The sequence below is a fragment of the Rosa chinensis genome, chromosome 4 (genome assembly GCF_002994745.2).
Source record: "Rosa chinensis cultivar Old Blush chromosome 4, RchiOBHm-V2, whole genome shotgun sequence".
NCBI classification, from domain to species: Eukaryota; Viridiplantae; Streptophyta; class Magnoliopsida; order Rosales; family Rosaceae; genus Rosa; species Rosa chinensis.
Window position 1 is genome coordinate 4,480,723 of NC_037091.1, and position 11,801 is coordinate 4,492,523.

At 37.2% G+C, this 11,801-nt stretch overlaps 2 protein-coding genes across 4 annotated transcripts; both read left to right on the forward strand.

Moving 5' to 3' along the window:
• On the forward strand, positions 1 to 6,109 carry LOC112201146 (photosynthetic NDH subunit of subcomplex B 5, chloroplastic). 3 transcript variants are annotated; one of them, XR_002936616.2, is made up of 6 exons: positions 2 to 313; positions 403 to 463; positions 3,644 to 3,706; positions 3,796 to 3,854; positions 3,987 to 4,274; positions 5,186 to 5,321. XR_002936616.2 is itself a non-coding variant. In XM_024342158.2 (5 exons), exons 1-5 carry the CDS (start codon positions 62 to 64, stop codon positions 5,417 to 5,419), a joined length of 669 nt encoding a protein of 222 aa, XP_024197926.1. In that variant the 5' UTR covers positions 1 to 61; the 3' UTR covers positions 5,420 to 6,109. The 3 variants fall into 3 exon arrangements, 2 of the variants coding, with proteins under 2 accessions (XP_024197926.1, XP_024197925.1); XM_024342158.2 differs by lacking the exon at positions 3,987 to 4,274 and having other exon boundaries at positions 1 to 313; positions 5,186 to 6,109; XM_024342157.2 differs by lacking the exon at positions 5,186 to 5,321 and having other exon boundaries at positions 3 to 313; positions 3,987 to 4,473.
• A 916-nt stretch (positions 6,110 to 7,025) lies between these two features.
• Positions 7,026 to 10,494, forward strand: LOC112197659 (serine/threonine receptor-like kinase NFP). Its single transcript, XM_040518773.1, has 2 exons — positions 7,026 to 8,211; positions 9,604 to 10,494. Exons 1-2 carry the CDS (start codon positions 7,075 to 7,077, stop codon positions 10,336 to 10,338), a joined length of 1,872 nt encoding a protein of 623 aa, XP_040374707.1. The 5' UTR covers positions 7,026 to 7,074; the 3' UTR covers positions 10,339 to 10,494.
• Positions 10,495 to 11,801: the final 1,307 nt, after the last annotated feature.

Below are 11,801 nucleotides of genomic sequence, written 5' to 3' on the forward strand. Positions count from 1 at the left end.
CATGAAATGAAGCGCGAATTTGAGCCTCACACAACGGCTCAAACCCAAGATAAACCAGAATATGGCAGTCTGCTCCTCTCCACTCGCAGTTGTCTCTCCCAACCCAGCACCACTCCCCAGACTCAACTCTAAGCTATCGCAAACTAGGCTTAACGTTTCCTCGGGTCACATTCACAGCCCCTCCAAATCATCATTGCTCGTAAACTTGCCTAAGAGAAGTTTCACACGGTTGAACGCTGCTGGGTTCGCAGAGATCGAGCCTGACCTCAATGAAGACCCCACTAACCGTTGGGAAACTAACAGTATCTCCGCGGTACGTATCAAATAAATTATTTTTTCATTTTTGATGGAATTTTGTGAATTAATTTATTGTGATTGATGGTTGTGTGTGGTTTGTTTCAGGAGGATTTTAAGTATGGAGACTATGATGACCACCATACTTACCATGAAGGAGAGGAGACAGGTACTTCCATTTAGAGCAATTTTATTGTAGGATCATAGTTACTGTTATTTAGCAATTCTAAAGAATTAATTAATTTTTTTTAGTCACATTTTAATCCCCAAATGATAGATGAGGAGCAAAATAGCAAATGGAACCTAGAGATGAAAAGTTAGCGAAAATTTTTACGAGTGTAGGCTACTTTTGCAAGTGAAGTAATGGAAGATAGGATTCTAAGAGCATTGTGGTTAGAAAACGTTTAATTTGCATTTAGATATGATATGGACTATATAGGACACTCAGAATGCATATAATCTTGGTTTTACCAGTGGAGGAGTGGTGAGACCAAGATTTAAGGGTTGGCTTTGGAGCCAGTTTAGGAAGAAGAGGGCTTGTTGGTTAGGAAGACCTTGTGAGGAGGAGGAAACAAGAAATGTTGAGTTTATCAAGGACAAACTTTTCAGGTCTCGATGGTTTTCATTGGCTGTGTATCATCATTGTTGGGATTGGAGGTGATTTGCTCAAGGTGGTTGAAGAGCTTTAAAGAAATGGGATAGTAAAATGTGTCATTAGTCACTAGTGGACATATATTCATCTTTTTCAGTAAAGGGTAGTCGCTGTTCAGGTAGTGATATAAGACCAATTAATTTGGTTATTCTTGCACAAAAAGCTTCTCAAGATTGAGAAGATTTTGTGAGGGCGAGACAAATTCTAGATGCATCTCTAATAGCCAATGAGGTGTGCAGGAGGTGGAGAAGAAGAAAGAACAGGCCTTTGTAAAGCATGTCTATTTGTATTGGTACGTTTTCTGACTAAGTCAAGGGACAAACAGGTTAGACATTTCTTATTTCAGGGTAATCAGTCATTTGCAATTTGCAGCTGATGCTCTATTTTTTCTCTTGGGGATAGAAGATGACCTGAATAGCTTATTGAGGGTGATTGATACTATGATACACCATTATCTCGCCCATTTTAAGATTCCTTATGGTGTCACAGGAAGACTGGAAGGAGTAAAGTGAATTTATGTGGGAGTGGGTAGCAGAAGGTAAAAATAATCATATTGTAAGGTGGGATGTGGTGGTGCAAGCTAATTAAATAGGACGGCTAGAGGTGGGTAATCTGGTGAGGAGCAATGAAACTATTCTAGGGGAATGGCTACGAGGAGGAGGAAACAAGGAATCTTGAGTTTAGCAAGGACAAACTTTTCGGGTCTTGATGGTGTTCATTGGCTGTGTATCATCATTGTTGGGATTGGAGTGGATTCGCTGAAGGTGCTTGAAGAGCTAAAAAGGAATGGGATAATAAATGTGTCACTAGTCACTGGACATATATTCATCTTTTTTCCATAAAAGGTAGTCTGTTCATGTAGTGATTTAAGACGTTAATTTGGTTAATCTTGCACAAAAAGCTTTTCTCAAGTTTGAGGAGATTTTGTGAAGGCGAGACAAATTCTAGATGCTTCTCTAATAGCCAATGAGGTGTGCAATAGGTGCAGAAGAAGAAATAACAGGGTTTTGTTTGAGAAAGCACATGTCTATGTGGATTGGTACGTCAAGGGACAAACAGGTTAGACATTTGTCATTTCAGGGAAACCAGTAATTTGCAATTTGCAGCTGATGCACTATTTTTTCTCTAGGGGATAGAAGATGACCTGGGTAGCTTATTGAGGGTGATCGATACTATAATATGTTAGAGAGACTAAATCTTCTCCTGAAATCAAGTCATCTAATTCTTCTCCATTGATTTGTTCATAGGCTGTTTTGATACTGAGCTATAATTGCTTATCAGTTTTTATTCTAGCTGTAAATATAGTTTATTGCCTGCATTGTAACAGCAGTTTATTACTGCTATATATGTGTACAATTGTAAACATCAACTCAATGAAAATCACTTTCTACATAATACACCATCATCTCAGCCATTTTTAGATTCCTTATGCTGTCACAAGAAGACTGAAGGACTAAAGTGAATTTATGTGGGAGTGGGTAGCAGAAAGTAAAAGTAATCATTTGTAAGGTGGGATGTGGTGGCGCAAGCTAATTAAATAGGACAGCTAGGGTGTACAATCTAGTGAGGAAAATGAAACTTTTCTAGGAAAATGGCTGCTGAGATTTGAATCAAATAACATATCTCTCTGGCATGCTGTAAGTAGGAGTAAGTACAGGCTGAATCAAATAGCTGGGATACTACCCATTTTGTTTCTTGCTCTCATTTTCAGGTAGGCAGTGGAGACAGACTGAGGTCTTGAAAGAGTGGTGTTTCTTTTTCTTTTGAGTTGCCATTTTAGATTCCAAAGAAATCTAAATGGGATGGGGCTGCATTGCTGCCATACCTGACCTGTTCTAATAGTTCCAGATAAACTAGAGACAAGAATTTGGTGGCTGGAATCTTTTGAAGTTTTTTCCATTGATATTTTTAGAAAGTATGTCGTGGATAACTACATATAATAGGGAAGCAAAAGTACCTTCCCCCACCCCCACCGCCACCCCAACCTATATTTGTTAGCCTGTATAATTTCTCGTGGAAGCTCAATCTTGAGATATGGTTCACAGAAGGCATCCTTTCATTGTTACCTGTCTCCCCATTGTTGTCTTATGTCAAATAGTGCAGTTTAAAGTGGGATAACACTGTTTTATATAATGAATTACTTTGTCTGAGGTTTAAATTCTCTTGGAGGAAAAGAAAAAAAAGGGTGTGGTCTTGAGAATATGTGCTGTATGGCTAATATATATGGTGAGATGGTTGATCTCATCTGGGAAAGGGTCTGTTTTTAGGTTTCTTCATGGGCATTTACTTCAGCTGAGTTCAGGAATCTGTCTTTTTCTCTATTCTTTTACTTAATGTCTCTGTCTTTGGTTTTCTGAAGCAGACCTCTTGTAGGTGCTTCTACAATTTTTCTGTAGTGGACTCTTTACTTTTAATGAAAGTTCTGTTACCCAAAAAAACAAAAGTGCTTTTTTTTTTTAAAGCATGGAAATCAAAGTTGCAGTATCCCAACTGGTACAGTCAGTTAATAGGGGATGCAACTGACAATGCTGCAGTGGAGTGACACCATTATAAGGAGTCCAAATAGAGCTATGAGTTTGGTGTTCTTGAGATTTGGCCTTTTTGTATCTGATTCAGCTCATAGATTGCTAAAGAAATTGAATACTAAATTGTACAATCCAATAATCTTGATTTATTGCTGGAATCTCTGTGATTCAGGAACCTTCTGGGGATCAATAGCAGAAGATGTTGAAGCAGTAGGACCCCCTACAGGTTTTCAGGGTACAAATGCGTACCAAAGAACTTTGATAATATAGTAATTGACCTATAAGACAGTTATTGATCATCATCTGGTTTGATTCTTTTGGCAGGTTTAATATCATGGCTTTTTCCCCCTGCAGTTGCTGCCGCAATGTATTTTCATGCTCCGGTAATGCACATTTCAGACATATATGAAGGATTAGACTGTCAATTAAGATGTTTCTTTGTTTGGGCATAAGCATTATGGTCTTGTTTATCATTTTAAGGAAATCAATATCTAATTTCTGTCTTTGTCTTTCAGGGGGAGTACTTGTTCATTGGAGCAGGTCTATTTACGATTGTATTTTGTATTATTGAGATGGATAAGCCAGATCAACCCCACAACTTTGAGCCTCAGATATACAATATGGAGAGGGGATCTCGTGACAAGTTGATAGCTGATTACAATACCATGGATATCTGGGATTTCAATGAGAAATATGGGGACCTGTGGGATTTCACTGTGAAGGCGAAGGATGATATAACAAAGAGATAAATGATGCAACACAGCACACCATAATGGGAATCTTTAACAACTTGAGTATAAAAGGTATAACTATATTTTAGGCCTCTTTTAGTATTGTCCAAATTCTCCTTTCTTTCTGCATTGTCTTATGTTTTGTTTATATATCAGGTTTAGTAATTGTAATTTGTAAATCTCCAAGAAAGAGAGAGTACATAAATGAAATTCATATATTATGTTATTGGTGTACAAATTCAATAAAACATGCAGCACTTCTCTGTCAGTCTCTCTCCCAGCGTACAGAAGCGATCTGTTAGTTGAGATTAAGAATATTCAAGTTCCCTGACCAAAAATTGGAAAAACAAAAAGGGATGTTTGAGCTCCGCTGATACGTTGGGAAACATTCTAGTAATGAAAACTAAAAAATCACATCATGCTGCAGGCTACTCTCAAGTCTCTTGTAAGTGGTATTATGCGCACATATATTATGTTGAAGACTAGAAATAAACAGGGGTATATGTCTGTTTAGAATATGAACTCCAAATTATGAAGTGTCTGTCCGTCTTATCCACAATTCATATGCAGCTCCCAAGACGGCACTTTTCCTTTCTTGCATTTTGACATGTGGAATTTGAACGTCCAATGTAATGACTTGAAGATTGTTAGTCCAATATCAACTTTGTATGAAACAACAACATTCTAGGACCAATCAATTATGGGTTGTTTGCTTCCTATTTTATATTTATGAAATCTGCATTTAGTATTAGCAAATCCAGCTGTTTAATACCAGAAACTCTGTAATCCATGATGAATCCACATCGGGAACATTTGAATCTTGTGCCCTCTGTTCCCTCTATGCCTATTAAGGCTATAATTTCAGACATATATGAAGGATTAGACTGTCAATTAAGATGTTTCTTTGTTTGGGCATAAGCATTATGGTCTTGTTTATCATTTTAAGGAAATCAATATCTAATTTCTCTGTCTTTGTCTTTCAGGGGGAGTACTTGTTCATTGGAGCGGGTCTATTTACGATTGTATTTTGTATTATTGAGATGGATAAGCCAGATCAACCCCACAACTTTGAGCCTCAGATATACAATATGGAGAGGGGATCTCGTGACAAGTTGATAGCTGATTACAATACCATGGATATCTGGGATTTCAATGAGAAATATGGGGACCTATGGGATTTCACTGTGAAGGCGAAGGATGATATAACAAAGAGATAAATGATGCAACCCAGCACACCATAATCGGAATCTTTAACAACTTGAGCATAAAAGGTATAACTATATTTTAGGCCTTTTAGTATTGTCCACAGTCTTATTTCTTTCTGCATTGTCTTATGTTTTGTTTATATATCAGGTTTAGTAATTGTAATTTGTAAATCTCCAAGAAAGAGAGTACATAAATGAAATTCATATATTATGTTATTGGTGTACAAATTCAATAAAATATGCAGCACATATCTGTCAGTTTCTCTCCCAACGTACAGAAGCAATCTGTTAGTTGAGATTAAGAATATTCAAGTTTCCTGACCAAAAATTGGAAAAAGAAAAAGGGATGTTTGAGCTCCGCTGATACGTTGGGAAATATTCTAGTAATGAAAACTAAAAAATCACATCATGCTGCAGGCTACTCTCAAGTCTCTTGTAACTGGTATTATGCGCACATATATTATGTTGAAGACTAGACATAAACAGGGGTATGTCTGTTTAGAATATGAACTCCAAATTATGACGTGTCTGTCTGTCTTATCCACAATTCATATGCAGCTCCGAAGAGGGCACTTTTCCTTTCTTGCAGTTTGACATGTGGAATTTGAACGTCCAATGTAATGACTTGATGATTGTTAGTCCAATATCAACTTTGTATGAAACAACAACATTCTAGGACCAATCAATTATGGGTTGTTTGCTTCCTATTTTATATTTATGAAATCTGCATTTAGTATTAGCAAATCCAGCTGTTTAATACCAGAAACTCTGTAATCCATGATGAATCCACATCGGGAACATTTGAATCTTGTGCCCTCTGTTCCCTCTATGAAAAAGACTTATGTGGCTAACCTCTTTCATACGCCAAGGTAAATTTGGAATATAGTGTCAACATTAATACCAATGAAGTCATGATCAGATGATATGTATGAGCTCTCACAGGTATTGCAACTTTTCTCAGCTAGGTTTAGCTACAAGTCTACAAGCCTACAAAGACACATTTCTCGCAGATACATAGACTTTCATGTCATTATCTCTGTGTTCACAATTGTTATCTCTTTGTATGTCATGTAAGTCAGTCTTTGTCTGCTAAGTGCGTAGCGTGCTTGACAATATGGCCAACAGTATTATCCTTTGCACAAGTTAGATAAGAGCTATTGACCAAGTCTTGGTCTTTCCATCCAAATCTTAGCTGCAAATTTGATGCCACAAGTGACATCAATGTACAAGCACTCTGTATTTACTTAGCTTCAAAAGTAGAGAGAGTTCGGAAAGTGATTTCCACACACCTCATCAGTACATTTGCACTCATTTTTCTGGCTTTTATGTTTCGGTAAAAGATATTCAAAAGATTAGGAACCCCTGATGTTCTGATCAAACGATCCAGTTTTATTATATCCCTTGGAATTCCAAAGCCTTATAAATTAGTGCAGGCAGAGGATAGTGGAGTGTATGGCTACAATGGCCATTGGACCTTGACCAGAAAATTTTACAAGTTTGAAAATTTATGAGACGGGATAACAAGTGGATTGATAATGCAGTAGAATTAAATAAGAAAGCATCTTTGACACCAATGTTGACAAAAGGGGCTTCAAATTAGAGCTATATATACACCGAAACATACGCTGATGCGCAGGTAGATCTGTCACAACTACAGGCATTAGAAAATGAGAAGCTCCAAACCCAAGTGTCTCTTTTCTCTCTTCCTGTTCTTCCTATGCTTCCATCTCCTTCTTCACCTTTCACAAGCTCAAGAGCCATCAACTGAAGGCTATACCTGCTCAATCAATGAGACCACCACCAATCCATGCCAAGCCTATGCCTATTACAGAGCCTCGGCTCCTAACTTTCTTGACCTGGCCTCCATAGCTGACCTCTTCTCAGTTAGCCGCCTCATGATCTCCAAACCCAGCAACATCTCTTCCCCAACTTCACCTCTGAACCCAGACCAACCCCTGTTTGTTCCTCTATCTTGTTCCTGCAACTCAGTCAACGCCAGCATGACCATCTCCTATGCCAATCTCTCGTACACAATCAATGAAGGTGACACATTTTACCTAGTCTCCACCAACAGCTTCCAAAACCTCACAACCTACCAATCTGTGGAGCTTGTGAACCCTACTCTTGTAGCCACCGACCTTGCAATTGGGGTAACTGCATATTTCCCTATCTTTTGCAAGTGCCCCACCAAAACCCAGACGCAAAACAACGTCAGTTATCTAGTCTCCTATGTGTTCCAACCTTCTGATAACTTGTCAACAGTTGCTTCAAGGTTTGGGGTCCAAACAAACTCTATAGTTGAAGTTAATGGCAATAATACTCAGCCTTTTGATACCATTTTCATTCCAGTGACTCAGCTTCCTGAGCTATCACAACCTACTGTTGTTCCTTCGCCTCCTTCAAATAAGACTGAGAGGAAAGGAGTGATTACAGGGTTGGCAGTTGGGTTGGGGATTACTGGGTTTTTGCTGATCTTGGCTGTCGGAGTTTTGATTTTTGGAGGTGGGTTGGTGAAGAAGAGGAGAGGTACAAGAGGAGATGAAGAGAAGAATCAGAATCTATATAAGAATGAGAAGGGAGATAAGAGGGCGAAGGAAATGGAAGTGAGTTTGATGGCTGATGTTTCAGATTGCTTGGACAAGTACAGAGTGTTTGGTATTGAAGAACTCAGAGAAGCTACTAATGGGTTTGGAGAGAATTGCTTGATTGAAGGGTCTGTTTACAAAGGAAATATTAATGGGGAGGTCTATGCCATCAAGAAGATGAAGTGGAACGCCTGTGAGGAGCTCAAGATCTTACAGAAGGTACTCTGTCTTTTCACTTTGTTTCTTTAACTTCTGTCTATATGGTAAAAGTTTTGCTTTTGGCCTATCTGTATAGCTTCACATGGTTACATTGAAATTTGATATTAGTTTCTGTTGCATGAAGTTTTTAACTCATCTATTATCATTTCATCATCCCATATAGCTAAGACTCATAGTTTAATGTTGAGTTAGTAAATATAGGATCTTTTTCTTCTGTTTCTTATGTTGATATATATTGTGCTTATAATAAAAACAACTGTGTTTCAAGATTAAGGATTACATGAAAGCATGAAGCAGTGTAGCTTTGGATATTAACTTAATATAAGCAATGGATTTGTAGTTGTATTAGGTAATCCGGTTGAACAATTCTTCCAAGAGACTTGCTCACTGAGAGTATCAATTGTCATTTGGCATATAAAAAGCTAGAAAAGCTAGTGCCAAAGTAAAAAATAGGTATCATATGTACAGATGAAACTGTAGTTGATATCAGATCATTGGAATGATTTTTCTCTTTAGATTTAACCAAAAAATGACATTGTGTAGAGGTTCTTTTTTTTTTTAGTGATCAATGCATTTCATGTTTGTAAGCATGTTTTGGATTGCTACTAGGAACATAGACACAGATAGTGAAGGAATCATTAGAATTCCAAAAGCCATAGGGATCCCGTTAAGAAACCTCATTATTAAATTGGTTCATCTTTATTGCTAATATAAGATGTTTAGGTGACCTGTCTGCTTATTACGTTTTTGAAGTTTTAAATTGTATCTTGTTTTTTTGGAAGCTTTATAATAGTGATTAGGACTGGTGGAGAAAAAACAATGTGAAGAAAATGTGTTCCGTCAGGGTCACAATTTGGGTCCGTTTCATTGAATATGCTCAAACAAAGGGATATATCCATGTATGATTTCAATAAATAAACCCTCAGAACTTATGCCTTACTAGGTTGGATTAGCAAAAGCCCTCCATAGATGACATAATTCTAAAATTCCGAGGATAGTTTGACAAACGTGATGAGCTTTCCAGATAAAATGAAGTCATAATCTAAAAGATTTCAAAACTGAGTTGTAAATTGGTTTAATTGGACATGAGGCTTCAAATTTTTGGTAGAAAAACAAAGTCGTCCATGTACATCAACTCCAAGAGTGCCCTTAGGATCTGTTTCTTTTTCATGTTTCATGTTTTATTAGTTGTTTTATATCTATAAATAATAGATTAGGTGAGGTCAGGGAACTTTTATTGATTTTTCATAATAATATATGGTTGGTAGATAGAAGTTCAGGGACTTTCAGAAGGTTTACTATTCCTAAGATTCGGAAGGTTTATTTTTTGCCATATGTACTTTGAAGTTTGAACTATATAATTGATCAAAGATTGACTTTCAAATTTTGCAGGTAAACCATGGCAATTTGGTGAAGCTAGAAGGCTTCTGCATAGACCCAGAGGATGCAAATTGCTATCTAGTTTATGAGTATGTCGAAAATGGCTCTCTCTATTCATGGCTGCATGAAAACTCGAATGAAAAGTTGGGTTGGAAGACAAGGCTGCATATCGCTGCTGATGTCGCAAATGGTCTGCAATATATTCATGAGCACACTAGGCCAAGGGTCGTGCACAAAGACATAAAGAGCAGTAATATTCTCTTGGACTCCAACATGAGAGCCAAAATAGCCAATTTCGGGCTTGCAAAGTCTGGTTGCAATGCCATAACAATGCACATTGTTGGAACTCAAGGTTATATTGCCCCCGAGTATCTAACTGATGGGGTGGTGTCAACAAAAATGGATGTGTTCTCCTTTGGGGTAGTTTTACTAGAGCTTCTTTCAGGGAAAGAGGCCATTGATGAAGCTGGAAATGTTCTGTGGGCTAGCGCCGGTAGGATTTTGGAGGGAAGTGAGGAACAGAAGGCAGAGAAAGTAAAGCAATGGGTGGACAAGGAACTTTTCCTTGAGTCATGCTCAATGGAGAGCATAGTGAATGTTGCTACTGTTGCCATTGCCTGTTTGCACAAAGATCCTTCTAAAAGGCCAAGTATGGTGGACATTGTTTATGCCTTGTGTAAGAGCGATGAATTGTTTTTCGATATCTCAGACGATGGATCATCAGCTCCCCCAGTAAGAGCACGGTAAGTTTAGGTTCTCATTTTCTATTTGATTCAGATGAAGGGTAGACAAAATAATCAAATTCTTGCACAGGATATGAGACCAAGGGACTATTTGGTTTTACTAGTTGAGGCGATGTACAAGAATAAAGTGAGCAGTAAAAGTTTGAGAATATTATCATTATGTACCTGTATATAAGATAGAGAAAAGTTATAGTACTATTTTTTGAGTCTTTTCTCGTACATAAATATTTCTAAAATTAATTAACTACTCTACAATCAGATCGGGAACCTAAAATTAATTAAATTTTTCTAAAATATTTCTAAAAAGCTTTTTTTACCATGTGCTTGCCACGTCAGCAAATAGACGGAGCCGTCACGGATTTTGGACAGAAGTATCATATTGATGTGAATATAAGTCTTTAGGTATTATATTGATACTTTTGAGAGTTCAGGTATCAAATTGGCCTTGGCAGAATTGTTTGGGGACGGTAGCTGAATTTTTCTCATTTTTATTTCACTAGCTTTGAGGTTAGGTCCTCAAAATGAAATCAGGTCAGTCTTAAGGTATATACTCTATCAACAACTACTTTCTCATTTGTTTGTCTTATGATTAATGATCTAGAACACTACTAGACGAACTTCCAAAAAAAAAAAAATTATTTTCCAGGGAGGACTGTCTTAGAGTTTATATAAGATAAGGGTCGCCACGCAATATCTTGAAAGTAAGGGGACTTTTGCCACCTAATTTAGTGGAAAACCTCTGTACAATACTTAATTTTAGAATTCACCCGCTTATGATAGGAGTTATATTTTTTAGGAAAACCTTGCTGATATAAAACATATTGCTAGAATTTGGACTACAAGCCTTACAAAGAAATCACAATGTGAAAATGTACAGTTCATTGAGATATTAGAAGGGGCCCCTATTAGAATCATTGAAGAAATTTTTAAGAGAGGACTTAAAGTGCACATTAATGTGATGGTCTACCTTCACCAAATTGACGTTGAAAAGAGGATGATGAGACCAAAATAACTAATGATATATTGTTGTTATTTTTGTGAATCATTAATATAGAATTAGGCGGTCGATCCAAAATAATTAGTTCTTGGCCATTGACTTCATTTATGTTCATGTGCTTTATAGTTTCATCAATGATACACCAACCCCATCCATTGATATGACTAGCCCCATCAATGCAGGCAGGTGTATTGCTAGTTTTTTTTTTTTTGGGAGTAGGTGTATTGCTAGTTTGAGACGCACGTTTCTGATATTAATTCTTGTCTTTTAATGATATATTGACTCTGAGCTTATGCTACTGACAATCCTTACCCTTAGACCTCGTTTGGTTCATGAAATGAATTTTTTAGGAAAGTGGTTAATTTGTATTTCTATAGGAGAATGGAATGATTCATTTTTCTCCCATTTTTCCTTGCAAGATGAACCATTTTCTCAACCTTACACTTAACAAACATGGGAAAGTAAGCACT

Excerpts from the sequence above, each read along its gene's own strand:
- LOC112201146 (XM_024342158.2), top strand. The coding sequence starts at position 62 with ATGGCAGTCTGCTCCTCTCCACTCGCAGTTGTCTCTCCCAACCCAGCA. Across the intron at positions 314-402 it reads AAACTAACAGTATCTCCGCG|GAGGATTTTAAGTATGGAGA; the intron begins GTACGTATCAAA and ends GGTTTGTTTCAG. Across the intron at positions 3,707-3,795 it reads ACCCCCTACAGGTTTTCAGG|GTTTAATATCATGGCTTTTT; the intron begins GTACAAATGCGT and ends TTCTTTTGGCAG.
- LOC112197659 (XM_040518773.1), top strand. The coding sequence starts at position 7,075 with ATGAGAAGCTCCAAACCCAAGTGTCTCTTTTCTCTCTTCCTGTTCTTC. Across the intron at positions 8,212-9,603 it reads AGCTCAAGATCTTACAGAAG|GTAAACCATGGCAATTTGGT; the intron begins GTACTCTGTCTT and ends CAAATTTTGCAG.